This window comes from Cyprinodon variegatus, unplaced genomic scaffold, assembly GCF_000732505.1.
Source record: "Cyprinodon variegatus isolate N-32 unplaced genomic scaffold, C_variegatus-1.0 Scaffold1097, whole genome shotgun sequence".
In the NCBI taxonomy this organism is placed as follows: Eukaryota; Metazoa; Chordata; class Actinopteri; order Cyprinodontiformes; family Cyprinodontidae; genus Cyprinodon; species Cyprinodon variegatus.
The window spans coordinates 60352-80976 of NW_015151550.1; the positions used below are offsets into that span (position 1 = coordinate 60352).

Here is a 20625-nt window from a genome sequence, read left to right on the forward strand (position 1 = left end):
CATTAGCTACAGGGGCCCTGGCCCCCGTTGGCCCCTTTCTAGAACCGCCCATGTGAACGGACTTCTCTTTTAAAGAGGAGTTTTACATCTCATTTAAAAGCCTGCAGTAGTTCTGATGGTTTATTCTATAAAAGTCCGCTAAGCTACATTAGCAGCAGAATCAGCGATGGAGGCTGAAAGTCGCTCATTCTGTCCAATCTTTGCTCTCTGGATGATCTGCCTCTTTTTTTCAGGCAGCATTGGAGCCTGCAGCTGAGGACCGGCTCTCTCTGTGTGCGCGCTCAGATATATTTATATTTTTCTATGAATGTGTGCGTTATGTAACTTCCTCTTTGCTTTGTCTCATGCGCTCGGAGCACTTTGCTGGCCTGTGCAGAGTCAGAGGTCGCTGCAGACTGAAGCTCATGTTAATCATCCCTGTGAATTCAAGCCTCTCCTCCATCTTTATATTCAGCTTCCGCTGCCAAAAGCTTTGGTCGTGTCTACAACTGAGCCTCAGTTTCACCTTTTTATTTCTGACAGTCATGAATTAATAGTTTCAAACTCGAGTGTTTATGCACGGTTAATTACTCACTGATTTTTCCATCACCCACAGCAATAGATACCCGTAGAAATTAAATGCATTAACGTAGATAAAAATAGCACCGTTATGGCGTATTGCATGTAAATGTTGTGGATATTATGTGTCATATAGCAACTGCTCGGACTGCAGCTCAGTTTAGTCATGGATGCTTTCTGACCGCCTCTCAGCCCTCAGTGAAATGAGACATCACTCATCCTGACAGCTGCAGACTTTTATAATCTCCTTTCTGAAGTTTTGGAGGACGCGACTTAAAGAGTGGGCTCAGATCTGGCTTTCTCAGCAAGGCGAGGAGTTCAAGGTCAGAAAAGTCAATCCACAAACAGAACTTCAAGAGAAAACATTACGAAAGAAAAGATGAAATAAGGGGGAGATTCTCCAAAGATATGTTAGTGAAAAATAATAAAGATACTGATGTCCTTCTGAAAAGATTCTTTTTTTTTCTTTTTTTAGTATTTTTTTCTTGAAATCTGCAAGAACAATCCCTCAGATGAATATCCAGGTACAAAAAAGATGAACCATGATTTTATCTTTTACCTTAAGATTAAAATATTTTTCGATATGATCATAAAAACCAAGGTAAATAAAATGGGGCCTAAAATAATTTCCTGTGAAATTCCATTTTCTTTTTAGTTTCTTAATCTAAAAAATAAAAAAGAAAAAAAAACAAGATACTAAAACACGTATCCTAACAGGAGATGTCGTTTTTTTTGCTAATATTTAGTATTTCAGCTGTTTATCTTAAAAAATATAAACATTGTTCTCATTGAGATGCAAAAAAAGTGCAGACAGCTAGTTTGAGTTCTGTTTACTGTTGCTTAAAGATGGTACATGTTGGCTTTATATGCTGGTTTATATCATATTTCTTTTCTAAACTAATTCTAGCTTTTCATACTTTAACATTTAAATCTAAGAAGCATTAAAAGAAAAATCTTTTGATAAAAAAAAGAAAAGGGGATCGCAAAACTAATCTTCCTTCTGCACCAAGGCACTTTCCCTAAAACTTCATCTAATTAAAATTTCACTCTAAACAAAGAATATGAAAGAAATATACTTTCCTCAGACCTTAAATAAATGTTCCTACAGTAGCAGCCTTTTAAAATGGCCCCTCCCTGTCAAAGCTAGCCCAATGGCATCAAAATCCCCTCCAACTTCCAGCCCCTGGCTGCCTCCTGGATGTGCATATGTTTTTCACTGTCACTGAATCACAGGGTCTGACCAGGAGATATCGTTTCTCTTTAGATCTTAATGTTCCTATTCATGACATAAAGAATATTTTAGATGTTATAAAAGGAATTGTAAGGGACCAGCCAAGGACCCATTAAGGAATGTAGGGACATTTTGATTGGTTACTACTGTAATTGGACCTGCTGCAGTCAAAAAAATAAAAGTCAATCGGCCTCTTTTTACTCACGGATAAAAATCCTTTAAAATCACAATTTAATCCTAGCTATATTAATATCTTAACATTCATTTAAAACATTTTATAAGCAACACCAATCATTGCTTCCTCCTGCTTTAAAAGCACCTGCAGTTTTTGGGGGATGCTGTAAATGTTAGACGCTTTCTCTGTGCTGTAAACATTGCTGTTCTGAAAAAAATCAGACATTCTGTATTCTGATAGTTTATATAAATATAGAAATGTCAGCATATTTTAATGTGTGTTCAGTGGGAAACGACAAAAATGCAATTTTCTAAAAAAACAAAGCTGTTTGCTTTGCAAAGGTTGTGCAGAAAAAGGGTTTGGGAAATGCAAAGAAAAAAGAAAAAAGAAAAGAACCTGCTGTTGAGCTTGCTTTACAAAAAAATAGAAGAAATATCAGGGATGACAGATGAATGCGTTCATCTAGTCGGGTGTGTCTTATATATTTGCACATATTCATTAAAAAAATAGTGTAAATATTGTGAAATAATTTATAAATACTCAGTCAAAGCATGTCCAGTGCATATCCAGCAGACCGCAGTAAAAAATAAAACCCTGTTTTCTGTTTATTAACACGATCTAATGGTGCAGGAGTATTTCTTTTTTTTTATTGTGGTGTAATTATAAGTTACCAACCAAACTGACTAGAGGCTAAACTTTTCTTCCTCCTCTGTCATTCCTTTTCATGCATGACTCATCGTTCTACTTTGAAATGCCCTTCTGATCCATCCTGTCAGATGACGTTTTGTTTTAACTCGGAGAAATGGCCAGGACCTTGAATTAAGTTTATTAAAATATCCCAACAGTAATTGATTTTTCTCTCCATGTTTGATCACTTCATCGGCTTTATTTGTCACTAAAAAGCAGCGAGACCCGAATCAAACGTAGGTTCAAACTGCTTCCATCTGCTGGACTCTTTTCTTTGGTGTTCAGTCTCTTTTAAAAACACATCGTTTGTCCTGCTTTGAGTTGGAATGCTAGTTTTATTTCTTATGTTTTAATATCTGTGACCTAGTGTTGAACTTAAATGAAATCCTCTAAAATCCCCATAGAATTTCTCTCCAAACTAAGACAGAGAAGTCAATGAATCGATTCACCTCTGATATCTGGACCAGCGTTGAAGTCTAGTTTATTTTTGATCATTTCTTTTAACGCATTTTAGAAAACCTTTTGGACCAAAAACAGTCAAACAACACTTTATCAGTGTGCTGGTGTTAAATAACTGAAAATATTAACATTTTGCATTTCCTATAGTTTCCTTAGACTGTTCTTGATCTGCATTGTATAAAAACAGTAGTAATCTTTAAACTTTTAGCGCATTCAAAATAGAAAAGACGTTTAAACTTAACCACATAAAATATTTTACAGGCTAAATATTCAGATTTACTTTATATTTCATAAAATTCTATTTCAGCTGTGGATTTTGTGTTTTTACTATTTATTTTTCATGCTTTTTTTTTAGATTAGATTCAACTTTATTGTCAGTGCACAGATACAAGGCAATGAGACGGGTTTTACTATAAAATTAATAAATAAAGTTTGGCCAGAAGCTATCTAAATTAAAGCGCAGTGGAAGGTAATTGGATTTTACAGTTAAAGTACGTTACTGCAGATGTAAATGTAAACAATTTTTGCTGTGAATAAACAGTCAGCAGTGCAAATATAAGCAGTCGGCAGTGCAAATATAAGCAGTCGGCAGTGCAAATCAATATTCATTTTAATATAATTGAGAACTTATGTGTTTTGGGTATAGAAAGTATGTAGAAGTTACGCTGCAGGGTTTGCACACCCCTGTCTTGCAGTCAGATTGAGCAGCGAGACTCCAACACCTCAGACGGCCTCCTGCAGCACAGCTCTACCACAACCTGCAGACGCTAGACTTTTCCTGGTTGTCCTTTGCTTGAAGAAACTCAGTTAGTAAAACAGATTTTAGATACATATGCAAAATACGATAAGGGAGATCGCCACTGGCCCAAATGAACAGGTAGTTGCCCCTGCACCATCTGTGGGCCAGTGGCATCGCTCTCTCCCTCTCTCCTGGAATAGGAGCTGGGTAGGTTCAGCAGGTTGTCCAATGGGCACCCCCCCTTCACTGGTGTTTAGTTGATTTAAGCCCATGACACCTCGGAGGGGCTCAACGGCAGACCCACCCCCACTGAATGCCACCCAACTCTGTCTTCAGTTCTTCACTCAGAGCTTCGGTTCTGCCAGCGCAGCTCATGCTGCATCCAAACCCAGCGAGATGCCTCCTCCTCCCGCTCGGTGGCGTTGGCCACACGCCGCTTCCTGGCCAGCCCTTCAATCCCCAGCAGTCCAAGGGCTCTCCAAAGCGAGCAGCAAAGCCTCTGCAGCCCACCTCCACTGGGAGATTCCAGGTCTTCCATCCATTTTGCTGGCTCTCTAGGATGAGGGCTTGGTATTTATTGAGCTGACGCTCATAGGCCTCCTCCATCCTCTCTTCCCAGGGGATAGTCAGCTCCATGAGCGCCACCTGCTTGGTACCTTTAGACCACAGAACAATGTCTGGTCTCAGGCTAGTGTGGGCTATCACCTCAGGGAATTTAAGCTGCTTCTTCAGGTCTGCATCTCCCAGTCATTCGCCGTGGCCAGGACCCCCTCCCTCCAGCTGCTCCACGTTCTCCTGCCTCTCTTTTATATTTATCATTATAATGGCATCCATGCCTTTCCCACGTCTGTGGTGGCGTTCAGTTTGCACTACCAACCCATATAGGAGGAAATAAAAGAGGGCTCAAATGTTGCCAATCTAGCTGCAGATCTAGTCTCTCTCTCATTCACAACTAAAATAACCTAGAAATTAACAAAGACAGAACTCCTTAAACATTGATTCCATTCAAATCCTGCATATTTTAGGTGGTTATACACAAATTAATGTGATATTTTTAGTAGTTATATGCTGTATCTCATAGACTACCCCACTGCTCCGGTGTCCAGATCTAAGGACAAACCTCTGGAAGATCCTGCAGCCAGTCTGTCCCCAAACATACTGGATAGATTCTGAAACCAGATCCAGATCCGTGCTTCTCGCAAAAATACATACAAAACAGATTGAAAGGAGTTGCTGTTTAAAGAAAAATTATTCAGATGAATTTTTCGGCTTCTTCGTACCAAATATAAAACCCTGACAGATTAGCAGTGAACCAGGAAACATCCTAAATGAATCAGATTTTTAGTGTTTTATCAGTCACTGGGCCGCTCTCTGTTTATGCAGCTGCCAGCAGCAGACGGCTGCTCCTAATTTGAATCAGCAGCCGGTACACCGGATTACAAGGCAGCCGGATCTCTGCCAGAACTTCAGCTGCCTGGATGTCGTCCAGTCCTCCTGGAAAGTCCGGTTAGATCGGGCTAATTGATGCATCCAGCAGAGCGCGGCTATTTCATTTAGCTGCATTTAATGTGGGATATGTTGCTAATGTTGAAGAGCCTCAAATAATCTCAACATTTCAGTTTCATTGTTAAGTTGTAAAAGTAATTCTGCTCTTAATGAGGCAAACATTTAACTTGTCAACAAATGGCAAAAACAGCAACATCTGATGATGGAAGCAATAAATCAAATAAAATTACATTTTAAAACCTTTAGTAATCATTTAATTTAAGGGCAAATGTAATTACCCCACTTTATTACTTAAGCAAGGAAATAAAAAAAACTATTTATTAAACTTAAGTTTAAAACTAAAGGTTTTATTGTTACAAAATGATAACTTTAAATAGAAATACCGTAGGATTTCAGCAATTAGGTTCGTCAATAATGTCGATACTGTCCTGTCCTAGTCTGGGTTCTGTTAGGTTTTCTTTTCTCCATGTTTTATAGTCCTAGTAATTTAATTAACATTTTGTTGTTATTTCCAGTCTTCCAGGTTTCTAGTTGTTGCTCTCTGCTGCCCTCTTGTGTTCTCCTTCCTTCCTAGCTCTTTCCCTCTCTTGTTCTGTGCACACCTGCTCCCAGTTTCCTCGTTAGCCCCCTCTTTGTCTCAGTCTCCTTTAAAAGCCCTTTCTGTTCAGTTCTCCTTTGCTGGGTCCTCGTCAAACACCGCCTAACTTCGTCAAACTTCCTCGTTGTGACAGTGATTCCCCTGATGTCTCCATGGTTTCTGGTTCGTTTTTACTAGTGTTTATGTTTGATTCTTTTGGATTTTTGGACTCCTGGTTTCATGTTAGTTTGGACTTTGTTTTCATTATTGGATTTTTGGATAACCTGCTTTTGTTTTCAGTTTCCCTTTCTTTAAATCTAAAGAAATTCACCTCTGCCTTCCTGCCTCTGCTTTTGGGTCAACAATCCGTAACCAAATCCTGACAGAGACGTATCGGAAATCAAATGCTGTACTCGGATATGATGCTAAGCTGGCGTACCATCCTCACCAAGTATGAGTTAAAAGAATAATACTTTAGAAAACAAAAAAATCTATATGATGTTATATTTGGGAGGTTTTCTTCTTGCTCTCATTTACACATTTTTTTAAAGTAGCATCTTTGATTCTAATGAAAAAGCATGTTCTATGCTAAAATGGAAAAGGCAGAATTTTCAGAATAATATATATATTTTTAAATCTTTATAACTGTTTTTTTTTATTATTAATCCTCATGATCTATATCTAGTTTGAAATTTTATTATTGGGACAACGCTAGTAGAATTTACACCAAAATGTCTAATAAATAGAATCCAGATAAACATATTTTCTTGTTAGGTAACTAAGCTCTAGCTAGAGCAATATACTGACAAATACTTCAATGTTAATTATATCCATACTTTTCACCGTTTTGACTACATTTTTGCTCTGAGTTGTTTGTTATTTCAGCGAATAACATTCTTCGGAGCTGGTCTACTCTTAATGATTAATCAATTTTAGATATTTAATTTTTCTACCTTTTATTTTATTAATCAATCTTTCTTTTTACAGGACAGAGAGGAGCTGCTGCTCAGTAAACAGAAGTCATGAGTATTTATCAGAAGATTCATATATCCAGTGAAATACCTCTTTGTGCATTATTTTAAGATACAAACTTAACCCTTATCGTCCAAGTTACTGTTTCGATAACTTTGATATAAACACCACTTTGAAGCAAACAAGGCAAAATAATATCAATTCAGTTTATTTCTAAAGCATCAATTCACAACACATCTCATCTCAGGTCACTTTCCAGTTCACCAGATCATCCAGTTAAATTGATTCAAAGTTTTCTATCTAAGGAAAACCAGCTGATTGCATCGACTCATTGACTCTTCAGCAATCCCTCACACTAAGCATGCTTGTAGCGACAGTGGAGAGGAAAAACTCCCTTTGAACAGGAAGAAACCTCCAGCAGAACCAGGCTCAGTGTGAGCGGCCATCTGCTGAGGCCCACTGGGGTTCAAGGAGACAGAAGCAGACATAGAAAAAGAAGCATAGATACAAAAGGCAACTGTCAACCAGCTCCACAGGCGGCCCCGTCCAGGAAACACACAGCCAGGCAGACGAGCTCCGAGCCAGCTCCCATGTCAGAGGATGAAGAGAGCACATCCAGTTAGTCACAGTCAGAGAAACAGGACTACACTGGAAAACAGGCCAAGCTCCAACATCTAGAAACAAAGGTGTTGATGGCAGCAGCACAGCTGATATTTCTCTCCAGGATGGAGTCACAGCCAAACAGGAACAGACCAGATGAAGCTACTATGGGAGGAATCATGAGGTCCCATGTTGTCTGCAGAGTGTAACTGCTTCACAGAGTTCCACCAGTAATGTAATGTTGCCTACTGTGTGTGGTACGTTACCTACTGTAAATAAAGTGAAGAAGTTAGGTTAAAAAGTTTAATAACAAATTTAAAGTTAAAAAGCTTTAAAAAGTTAATAATCTAAGCTAAGTGTTTTGTCAGTGTTTCTCACAAATTTCTTACAGAAGCGCCGTTTTGATTCGTTTCTTTTACCATTTTTGGTAAATATATTGATCTTGATTATTACCATGATGATATATTTTTTCTGTTAAAAAAAGAACAAAATTCTTGTTCTTTCCTAAAATAACCCCCTCAACTTGATATTTTGGAATTTAAATTGCCTAATAAAAGGCTAAAAAATGTCTGTTTATGTGACATAGGCATTTTAAGCTTCCTGTACACTGTACAATTTTTGTTAATCGTTGCCCGCAGCTTCAGCTCACACTGTACGAGAAAACTGCACGGTGTAAAAGTTCCCAGCTCACGATGTTTGTTCTCACACCGTGTGACCCGACGCTCTGATGCGATCTACCTGCTCACGTTGTGCGTCTAAAAACCACGTCAGACTCAGCTCCGCAGCGGCGCTACTCGGACTCGTCTATCTGGAATCCAAACCAGTAGAAGAGGAAAAAGATGGAAGTGTCGATGCCTCCTGTTAAATATGAAGCTCACTAGAGTGAAACGCGCTGCCTTGGCAATTTATGCAATTTTTCTGAAAGCCCTAAAAAGGCGACCACATATTTGGACTAAAACATGGCTGAGCTAACGTGGCTACTACGGTCTGTCAGTTTGACAGGAAGAACTCCATTTCGCTCATTGCCCCCCCGCCATGCTGCTGGGTTTACATCTGAGAGGAAGAAGAAGAAGTTAATCATTGTTTGCCCACTGAGCGATTTGCCCACGGCCACTTTACCACCGACTGAATTTCAAACATGTTTGATTTTCTATCGAGCTTTCGATTCCCAATCGGGGGGGGCGGTCATGAGAGGCGGATCGCAGGCTGAAAGTGGGCCCGATCGACAAATTTTCAGTTGACTGGAGAATCGGCCCGAAAAGGGAAAAAAAAATCGGACAGTGGTTGCCCGGCAACCAAGATGTGGGACTGGTTTTCTTATAGTTAGCTATGTCCCGATACAACCTTTTAGTTTCTGATCTGATATCCATATTACAGCTTTAAGAATCGCCTCATATGATATTAGCATGAAATAGACATACTTTAATTACCTCATTTGTACTGTAAAATGTTAGAAAAGGCTAAAAAAAGATGTTACTAAAACAGAGAAGAAGTTCAGTAATAAAAAGTATGAGAACAACTGACCATTGTAATATTAAACAGTGAGTTACAGAAACCTTAAAAAGAAGCAGAGTTTTTCTATTAACATTAAAATATCGACGATTTTAGACGCCGGGTGATAAAATCTGACATGAGTTTTGTAGTAATATTGGATCGATATCTGATATTTATATTGGATTGGGATAGTGAGTAACTTTGCTCCACACAAACGGTGGAAAATTTGACTTTTCCCTTCTTTCATAGTTGATTTAATTGGATCATCGTCACAACAACCAGAAAACAGGACAGGAAGAAACAATTATAAAGGAAAAATCAAAGGAGGGGAAATAGTGTTAATAATAATAATACAGATGAGGAGCCACAGCGAGGGAGTTATCATTAGTTTGTTGCTTAACACAAAGGTAATCTTTCTGAGCGGTAGGGAAGGTAGAACCTTCTAAACTGCTTATTTTGCCATTAAGACTCATGATGACTTCAAATGGAGAAAGTTTCAAGAGAGACTCTAATGCATCTGGCTCCTCTCTTGACTTCAAATAACTGGAAGTTTGACCAAAGCAGCGTTTGTCAAAATCCACTTTTTTTAGGCTCATTTTCAGCTGAGAAACGCTCCACTTATGTAATTCGGAGACAACATCTGTGCTGTTAGTTCAGCTGTTGTTACACATCTGAGAGGAAAGTGGAGAGTCCCAGAGTGTTTTCCAGCGTCTTTCCTCTGAGATCTGGAGTATAGAGCCAGCTCACATGGGCTTACATGCAAAACCAGGCCTGCAGACACGACTGCTGTCATAGTTGACTTAAAAATGTGGGAAAGTCATCTTTTAATATCCTTAATATCAAGAACGGGTCAGAGCACACTCTTCCTGCTGAGGAGACTGAGGTCTTTTGGACTGCAGGGGGCGCTCCTAAAGACCTTCTATGACTCTGCTGTGGCATCAGCAATCATCTATGGATCTGTCTGTTGGAGCAGTGGCGTAACTTTAGCTGAGAGGAAGCAGCTGGATCAGCTGATCAGGAAGGCCAGCTCTGATTGGATGCCCTCTGGACTCAGTGCAGGAGGTGGGAAACAGACGGATCCTAACTAAATGAACATCTCCCCCCCCCCAATGCATGAAGCTGGTGCTGAACTGGACAGCTCCTTCAGTGACAGACTGCTGCACCTTAAATGCACCAGGGAGCGTTATCACAGATCCTTCCTCCCAGCAGCTGGAAGACTGATTTTGTAGTTTCTACCGCTTTCATTTTGCACATCTCTGATGTTGCTGCTATTTTCAAATTACTGTAAAAATGTCCATAGCGGTATATTGGTTATTTATTCCCTAGATGCACGGTATTTAAATAGTAAAAACATTGTACAGTACAGTATTTCATTATTATTATTTTTTAACTCTGTTATTTTTTTCTTATTCTGTTATTTTTATACACTTTTTAATTTCTACATTTGTGTGACCACTTTTGCTAAAATCTTTTTCTGCTTTAATGCCACAATTTCCACATTGTGGGACAATAATTGGATTTTCTATTCTATTAAGAAAGAAGGTTAATCAGATCAAGAAGACATGAGGGAGTTTACTAAAGCTGAATATTCACATTAAAATAAACATTAAATATACAACTGTCAGTTTTAACGGCGCCAGGACATAAAAATAAAGCATTGATTGAGGCTTTGGCTGTGATTTCATATGAGAAAACAGAGGCTAACAGCGAGGGTACATGGATCGACAGGACAGATTTCATCCTACAGCTTCATGATCAGCCATGAAGCTGAAAGGCTGTTTTTTTTACGTAAAAAGCCGCCCATAGAGCTGAAAGTGGATGACTTGATGAGTTAACGGGAACATTTATGTAATCTAACCGGATCCAGGCAGCGAGGGGACCTGGATGGCTCCCAGAAACTGACAGAAGTGTCCCTGAAAGGTTCAGGAGGAGGTGGAGGCAGCTGATGGATGATGACAGAAAGAGGAAAGCTGCCGAGATGATTAAGAGACAAATTAAACTGCAGGTTGACGTTTTTAGACAGATGAACAGCCTGACAGGGTGGTTTCATTCATTTCATCTAATTTATAGTCCTCCTATTTAAACAGTCATTTTCAGTGAACCAGGATATACGTTCTGATGAGGCTCGTCCTTCAGATTAAAAGCAGATTTCTAAAATAAAAATAAAAACTTAAGCTTAGATTTCTGAGTTAAGAATGCTTTTTAAAACTCTGAACAAAATAAAGGAATTAAATAAAATATATAAATAAGTAAGAAATATTCTAACCTCCAGAATGTTAATGTATAAAACAGAACGCACCAATAAACCTTCTTAAAGGCTTTAGTCTCAGCTGCCATTTTACTTCTTACCCAGTTTATTCTACTTCAGTGGTAAAATTCAATCTGTTTATTAAAGGTAACTTTGAAACAACTTTTCACTTCAACCTTTTGCTAAACCTACCCGTTAACCCCAGGAAAGTAATTTGTACGTTTTGGTAAAGTATTATGATTCAGGAGGTTCCCCTGTAGGATCCAGCAAACCAACTTTCTAACTGATGCTAGTTTTCATAATGTTCTGTTAGATTCACACTTTTGGATATTAACCTGAAATCTGCAGTAGAACCAGTTAGAGCAAAGTTCCTTATTATACATTTAGAATTGTAGGAAAGGAATCTGTAAGTTTGTACCAAGTTGTTCTTGGTAGGTTCCTGAAAAGTTTATCTGTGAGTTTTGCAGAAGGCATCTACAGGCAGTTCTAGAAAGCACCTGGTAAGGTAAAGCAAAGTAAGCATTAGTTTCCATTAATATCTTATTAAATCTGAAGAAAGTTGTCTCTATTTTCCAAAGAGAAGCAGTGCTTTGTTGAAAAGTTCATTCTGAAAAATTCACACGGAAATAAAAGAAAATTTGAAGAATTTTGTGTTTGGTAGGGAAGTGTATTGCATTCACCAAAGAAAAAAGAAAAATCAGAAAGCTCATCTCATAATTACGAGATTGGTACATCGTAATTATGATATTTTATCTCGTAATTATAAGATCTTTTCTCGTAACTACGAGATAAGATCTCAAGATTATGAGATATTATCTTATTATTATGAGATAAAATCTCATAGTTATAAGATAATATGTTATATTTAGGAGATCCGGAAGGACAGTCATTGCTGAGCTACGCTACATGAAAGGTGAACAATTAGTGGGGTTTTTGAATTTAATCTGATTTTATGTCCTTTTAGGTTTGTGAAACTGGGAAATACTGAGTTTCCTCATTGTGGATGGAATTAGTTTTAATTTGACAGCACTGCGTGGTAAATCCTTAGGATTCTTTAGGCGAAAATGTCCACTCTGACCTGCTGGAAGTCGCACTGTTCCTGCAGGAGCAATTGAACCAGCATAGGATGCTTTATGGTTATATATTAATGCATCTAAAATGCATTCCAGCTGGTTTGGTGGTTTCATAAAGAACTGTCCGCCGGTACCTTCTCAAAATCCTAGATCCTCCAGGAGAACAGCTGAGGCTTCAGAATCGTTTAAAACAACCAGGTCCCAACTTCATGCAGCACGTCGATTCACATGAAAAACTAAAACCACATGGAATCTGTATTAATGGAGCTGTTGACAAGATAAGATCTCGTAATTATGAGATAATATCTCGTAATTATGAGATAAGCTGTCTGATTTCTTTTTCTTTGGTGAATGCAACACGCCTCCGTACGTTGGCGCTCAGACCTCGGCATGAAACATGGCGCTGAATTTGGCTTGATATGCATGAAAAGGAGCAAAGAACAGGTAGGTTCCCCCCCAGGCCTGTTACTGGCGGTGGAAATGGATAAAGTTGGTCAGTCCAAAGTCTGCTGGTTGGAGGGACGGTCTGCTGAGCTGTATGGAGAGATCCACTGCATGAGCTGATAGTAGAGCTTCACTCAGGGACCTGGAAGATGGAAGTCCAGCTGGATAAAACAGGTAGAGAGAACCTGTCCACGATGAGCAAGCATGGAGCGATAGTGGAGAGGAAAAACTCCCCTTTGGGAAGAAACCTCTGGCAGAGCCAGGCTCAACATGGCGGTCTGCTGCCAGACCGGTTGAAATGAGACACGTTCGGTGCAGTGAGAGTCAGAATTCAACTCTGATGAAGCTTTAGCTATGATGGTGGAGGAGGGGCTGGAGGGGGGTTGAATCTGGGTCATCTAAATTGAAGTCAGACATGTCGCAATCACTGCCTGCGCTTTGCTAGCAGACGGAGTTGTGGATTGGAGACTTTTAAGATCAACTCTGGATGCTGGTTGGGCTTTCAGGGAGGTGCGGTTCAAAGCTGATTAGCTGGTGTCAGAGGCATGAAGGCGAGTAATCAGTTCATTCAGTTCAACTTCCACCTAGGCTCCATTACTCTAAAGCAGCAGTAACCAATTAAAAATCAGCTGGGTCCGAATAAAGAAAATCATCAACCAGTAAAGATCCGGAGACATTTTTAATGATCTGTTACTTTAAACAGAATTTAACACTGAAATAAAATGAGGTGTTTATGCCTCCATGTTATACATTGAACTTTTAAATACAAAATATGAGAAATAGAAGATTTTTCCTTTTTAAAATCTAAATTTTAAAAGTAGAGAACATCAATCGTTCACTTTGGTATATAGATTCCCAGATTTTATAAAACACCTGAACCGTTTTTTTTCTTTCTTTCTATTTTCTGTCTTAATGCTGGCAGTGGGCTTTAGGCTGCCCTGCAAGGCTTTAAACCTGGGTTTAACCGGAGACTAAGCCATTCTCAAGCACATATCAAGGAGCTCATTCTGAGCCTGGATCCAGATTTATTGTTGATTCTGTTCATGGTGGAGAATCCTGCTTCACAGCAGCAGGTTGAGCCAAACATCCTCTAAATGTGCAGGGTCATCTTTGAGCACGCCATTTCACTTTTCTTTCACCAGTTCACCGCAGTTCTTCCAGCAGTCCACACTTTCTCTGCTCTCTTTTTCTCATGGTCTTCTCCTTCTTTCCCATCGCCCGGCTTGCCACAGGTTTGCCTGCTGTGTCTAAAAGTAGCAGCAGCAGCAACCCAGACTGACAGCTCATTGGCTCATTTGGATCACGTGCAGCCTGGAGCCGGACGCTCCCCAGGGCTTTACCGTATTAACAGGAGAAGAGGGGCAAGTGAAATTAGAAACTGCAGTCAGACAACATGTGGTAATTTATAAATGTTTTAAATCAGGTTGAGTCCGGATCACAGTCCACTAATCTGGGACCTCTTCTGTAACGGTTCTGCTAAAGTAGGACAGGGTTCTAAAAGTTGCCCTATAAGTTCTTGTAAAGAAGCCAGAATGTTCCAAGTAAGTTATCTTCATATCCGGGGAAACCTGAATGTTCTGGAAAGTTTCTGTAAAAGTAGGTTTAATTGCCTATTTTAATTGGCCGAAACACACATCTGTAATTGTAGGATTAGTGACTGAATAAAGTGGACAATAAATCCGCTAACAGGCAAATCGTTTCTCTAAAATCTGTTAGAAGGAGGGAAACCAAAGAGCGGTATTGATTCTGAAGGCTTTGGTCCTAATGGAACAGATGCCGTCTGAAGCTGATTTCATTAAACAACTGGAGCCAGAGGTGCTTTGTTTTCTTTTTACTCGAGGATTTATATTTTCCCTTTTTTCATTTTTCCAGTTCAGTGTGAACGATGAAAACATCTCTTTAAATGATGAGAACTCAAATCCGTCAGCAGTTTGCTTCATTAAATGCTTCACAAATATCCAAAGCGTTCTGGGTTTCAAGGCGTCTCTGAGGACAAAAGTGCAGGAAGCTCCCATCTGCTGCGGGGAAAATGCTGCGACAGCTGACGGCTCGACGCGCCTGCAGAGTCCATCTGTCCTCTGCTGCGGAAGAGCAAATCCACTTCCCACCTGCTGAACTTTGTCCACTTCTAACAAACTTAAGAAGAGTCAGGGATAATAAACCCATTCTTTTGAGTGTTGTGGGGCCGCCATCTTGCTCAGGGCACCTGCCTGCATCTTAATGAGCCTAATTGTACATTTTAATTTGCAGCAGGATCTTTCTAACTTAAATTCAAGGAAAGAGAAGCAGAACAAATCCCTTCAAAATCAAAATGCTAAGCATCAGATTGCCTGAGAAATTCATATATTTTCAACATATTCTCATTATGAGTTCATATGAAATCGTACGAAAAGTTATGCACACTATTTCGTACGTTTTTGGACGTTTTTCCTCAAAAAACCACATCAGTGCGCATGCAAAAAAGCAGATCCGCGGACGGACGTAAAAATGGGAAAAACAGAGCAATAATCACTTCTTCATGTCTCTAAAAACCTTGCTTGCTGTTTTATATCTTAGGGTCAGGGTTAGGGCTAATTGTAATTTATATTCTATATTCGCAAATGGTGCGTCACATGCGCATACAACGAAAAAAACGTCCAAAACGTACGAAATTACGGTGCATAACTTTTCGTACGATTTCACACGCGCTCATAATGAGAATAGGTTGATATTTTTGTTTTTTTTGCATTTTTTAGGACATTCCTTAATCGTCTCAAACCAATATTTGTAAACACAGACGTGTTTAGTTTCATTAAAGGGTTTTCAACATCAAATCAAATTGATGCCTGAACTTTGACTAGGCCAGGCCACAATAGGGACCTGAAGCAGCAAAGTAGCTCCTGATCACCATATCACCACTACCGTGTTTGTTTGGTCCAATGATGTTTATTTATATACTCATGTATCATATACACAGCAAATCGTTTTTCAATAAACCCGAAAAATGTTTTTTTTTTGTGAATTTTAGATGCGCGTTATTGTTATTTGTGGTAAATTATTATCTTAACTCAGATTAATACACATCATCGCTACTAAAAATCTCTTTTTTCCACTTTGTTTCTCAGCGGAATAGCTTCAGATTGTGTAACATCTAAAACTGAGCTAAAAACCTGTCGTTGATCACAGCGAATTATTGATTCTTATGTTCCTTTTATAATCGGATTGCTTTGAATATATTTCACCCTTAGAAAATGAAATCATCATTTTAAAAATGCATATTGTATTTACTCCAGTTGATATTCAAATGTATGGATGAAATTAGCAAGTAGGCAGATATTTTTTGACTAATTAAGGATACTAATTAACTTAAAGGAAACTTATAAATAAGAGCATAATAACCACCCAGAACTAAAAACAAGCACAGACTGTGGAAACATTTAACCACAGAAATAAGAAAATAGATTTAAATCAACAAACATGGCAAACTTTGTTTTTTGTCTTGTAAATGATGGTGATACTTCTTAAACTTCCTAATTTCATGTGATATTTTCTTTCTTGATCTCTGAATTTGAATTATTTTTGCCTTCCTTACTGACGGTTCTTGGATCTGCAGCTTTGCTCTTTGAGCCTCATCTTTTCTAACCGTGATCCCAAATTAATTAGCAAATAAAATAAAAGTGAAATGAAAAAATTCTCAGTTGGGCTTTGACTAGGCCGCTTTGTCACTCAAATATGCAGGATGACCGACGTGGTAACAGCAGACAGACACCGTTACTGAAATTAACCTCATCAGATATAAGATTTCCTTTTTTTTTTATTATTATTGTAGTCTTATATTTCATCTTATTTGTTTATCTTCCTCTCTTTTCAAAATAAAACTGAGCACTTATTAATTTTTTGCTGAATATCTTTTCATAAAATTCTCCTCCTCTTTATTGGCACGCATCTTTTTTCAGCTGCATAATTTACAGCAAAAGGAGCATCTGAAGTAGGTTAAATATACCAGCTTTGAAAAGCCTCTTTGTTTTTATATTTTGATATAAAAAAATTTAGTTTTTACATTTTTTATTTGAAATCATAAAATCGGACGCAGCCTCTAACAGCTTCTCTTCCAGGATAGCAAGGTTTAATATCCATGCAGCATCTAATTACATTAACTCTTCCCCCTGAAGATCATCCCCACATCATGATAGTGCCACCACCATGCTCCATTGTTGTGGGAACTTAACATTCAGGTTGATACGTAGAGTTTGTTTCAAGGCGCTTTATAAAAAAACCTTCCTCTGCATGTTTGCCCCCCCCCCCCCCCCACACACACACACACATGGGTTGAGATAAATATGAAAAATTATGACATTTTTTCTTTCTTCTCTTCCATAAAGTCCAGATTTAGTCTTTAATAAGCTCTAATTTATTCTATTCTAAGGAGTTTAAATGACAGAGGTTTGGCAAATGCTACATTTTTTACATCATTTTTATTTAGATGCATTCATGCTTATTATGTTTCAAACACCAAGTTGTATCGATTCAAAGGAAAACCTGAAATTCCTGTAATTAGGATTATTCCTGATGAAGCAGTGAACATGTTAGAACCAACAGTTTAGATTAAATAAGAAGGTTAGAGTTTAGGACTAACCTGTCAGAGTTTGTTGCTCCTGATGCTCTCTGCTTGTCTCTTCTTGGCTTTTCTTTATTTTTTCTTATTTTATGTCCTTTTTTCCCCTTAGAAATAAAACAGTTGTTTAGAATAAATGGATCGGAAACAACAAGGCTGAGGTCCGCTCCCAGAAAACCAAACAAAAAAAGTAATCTTTTCCATAAAACGTGTCTGCATCTCAAAAATAGACTTCCTTCCTTCAAAAAAGAGAAAAAACACCAAATCCTTAAATCTCCATCCTGATGTGGGGAATATGTACACATCTGCTTGGTGTAAACATCATGACTAAGTGTAGGAAGGAATAAAGTATTTTTTTTCTTTCACTCTTCCTACATTATGTACACAGAGTGTGGTTAATCCTCCGCCATGTCCAGTAATTATCCAGAGTCCTGATTGTCCCTGATTATCCTCTGCAGAGGCCTGATGTCCCATTTCCCACTAATTCATCCTGCAGCCCGCAGAGTTCATGGATGTCCTCCTGCGGGGTTAAAGGGCCGCTCTGCTGCATGCATGCACTGATGGGTGTGGGATTAAAGTGTGGGTTTCAGTTTGAACTGCAGGACTTCATGAATCAGACCGAGTCTGGGTCCTGCGGGGCTACAGGTCCGTCTCCCGGGTGTCCAGGCAGAACGCGTAAAGGGATTTCTTGAAGTCTGAGCTGCTGTTGGCTTTAATGTTCGCCTTCTCCACCGCCGCGCCGTCAGCCGCGCTCTTCTCCACATCCTGAGACTTCACCGAGGATCTGCTGCCTTTGCGCTTCACCTCCGGGCTCTCCGGAGCCCCGCTGGGCTCGTCCTTCAGGCTGGACTGGTCCTGGTCCGTCTCCCGGTGGTAGAAGTAGTTGAAGTTGGACACGATGACCGGAACCGGCAGCGCGATGGTCAGCACGCCGGCGATGGCGCACAGGGAGCCCACGATCTTCCCCCCGACCGTCACCGGCCGCATGTCGCCGTAGCCCACCGTTGTCATGGTGACCACGGCCCACCAGAAGGCGTCCGGGATGCTGGAGAAGTGGGACTCGGGCTCGTCCGCCTCTGCAAAGTACACGGCGCTGGAGAAGAGGATGACCCCGATGAAGAGGAAGAAGATGAGCAGCCCCAGCTCCCGCATGCTGGCCTTGAGGGTCTGACCCAGGATCTGCAGCCCCTTGGAGTGCCTGGAGAGCTTAAAGATCCGGAAGACCCGGACCAGGCGGATGACCCGGAGGATGGCCAGGGACATGGCCTGCTGGCCGTTCTGGTGCTCCTGGCCCTGCTGCTCCGCCAGCTCCGTGCCCACCGTGATGAAGTAAGGCATGATGGACATGATGTCGATGATGTTCATGATGGTCTTGGAGAACTCGGACTTGCTGGGGCAGGCGAAGAAGCGGACGATCAGCTCAAAGGTGAACCAGATGACGCAGGTGGTCTCCACGATGAAGAAGGGGTCGGTGATGTTGAGGGAGGGCCGCGGCGCGGTGCTGTTGTCCAGCCGGCTGCTCACCGCCAGCTCCCGCTCGTCCCGGAACTCTGGCAGCGTCTCCAAGCAGAAGGTTATGATGGAGATGGTGATGACGATGACGGACACGATGGCGATGCCCCGCGCCGGGCTGGAGCTCTCCGGGTACTCGAAGATGAGCCAGACCTGCTTCTGGAACTCATTCTGCGGCAGCGGCTTCTCCTCCTCCTTGATGAAGCCCTCATCCTCCCTGAACCTCTCCATGGCCTCCTCTCCCAGCTGGTAGAACCGGATCTCATCCGCGAACACGTCGATGGAAACGTTGACGGGTCTGCGGATCTTCCCCCCGGACTGGTAGAAGTAAAGGATCCCGTCAAAGCTGGGCCTGTTGCGGTCGAAGAAGTACTCGTTCCGGAGCGGGTCGAAGTACTTGATCCTCTTGGCCGGGTCTCCCAGCAGAGTGTCCGGGAACTGGTTCAAAGTGCCCAGCTGGGTCTCATACCTGAGCCCGGCTATGTTGATGAGAACCCTTTCGTTGCTCTCCGTGTCCATGTCCATGTCCAGCATGTCCTCATCGAACAGGTGGGGACTGTGGTCCGCGCGTAAAAGCGCATCCATGGCGTTCTCGCTGCAGCTCAGAGTGTTGTTCATGTCGTTGATCTTCCAGGGGCTGCGCAGCTGCTGCTGCTGCTGCTGCTGCTGCTGCTGCTGCTGGGGGCTCCCCCGGGTGTTCAGCTCCTTACCGAACTCCTCTCCCAGTCCACTTTGAACGAACCCCGGCTGAGGGACCTCCAGCGCGTTCCTGCAGCTCTCCTCGGCATTGCTGCCTCCGCCGCCGCTCCCCTTAGCGCCGCCGCTCTCAAAACTCACCAAGGCTATCTCCATCCCGCCGCCATCAACGGTTAACCGCGGAAAAACAGCGGAGACTTGTTGAGCGGCGGCGCGCACATCCTCCCGGCAGGACGGGGATGGAGACGGAGCTGAATCACAGCCGTGGCTCCTCTCTGCGGGGAGGCATGCGTTGCTTTCTGAGGGGAAAGTCACCTCTAACCCCGCAGGAGGAGAGAAAAAAGAAAACTGGGATGAAAGAGAGATGGTTGGGAAAATGTTCCTGCGCGGATGAAGCGTTCAGCCGCCGCTGAAAATCTCTCTGGATGAGAGACGATCCGTCCACCCTCCTCTTCCTCCCCATCTCTCTCTCCCTCTCTCTCTCTCTCTCTCTCTCTCTCTCTCTCTCTCTCTCTCTGGGAGTGAAGACTCGACCTTTGGTGCGCAATGACCATTTTCATGATCCAAGAACATCTGTCTGCCTTCTCTCAGGATTGATCCATCTTTTTTGAAATCAGCCTCATGGGATTAAAAATGACTTCAAAGTTGTTGTTTTACTGGTTCTGTTGCTCAGATAAAAATCTGCTGATCCTTTACCTGTTTACTAATCACACCCAGTTTGTTCATGGCTAATTTACACCTTTCATTAATATTCACCTACAAAATAAACCTTTTTAAAAATATGAAACTTTTAAAAAAATGTTGCTGATGAAGTTTCTCAGTCATCCAGGTCATAGCCATTCTGTAAAAGTTAAAAAATATCCACTGGACTTGGTTTCCAAGATTTGAAGAGATGGCAAAACGTCTTCAAATCTTGGCAACCAAGTCCAGTGGATATTTTTTTTAACTTTTATGGAATTAACAAAATGTTATTTTTACATCTCTTTGCATTTGATGAACGAGACTGAAGATGTTTTATTGTTATCTCACTTTAATCTCCTCTTTCTTTCATCTTTTCTCC

The 20625-nt window shown here is 40.8% G+C and overlaps 1 protein-coding gene across 1 annotated transcript in view; it reads right to left on the reverse strand.

Annotated features, from left to right (window-relative positions):
• The window catches only part of LOC107101453 (potassium voltage-gated channel subfamily A member 1-like), a 44114-nt gene extending 24127 nt beyond the window's left edge, over positions 1 to 19987 (reverse strand). The window contains exon 1 of the mRNA XM_015400386.1: positions 17379 to 19987. Within this exon, the coding sequence (XP_015255872.1) occupies positions 17997 to 19721 (1725 nt within the window). The 5' untranslated portion in view covers positions 19722 to 19987 and the 3' untranslated portion in view covers positions 17379 to 17996. The remainder of the gene's footprint in view (positions 1 to 17378) is intronic.
• Between the last annotated feature and the right edge of the window lie 638 nt (positions 19988 to 20625).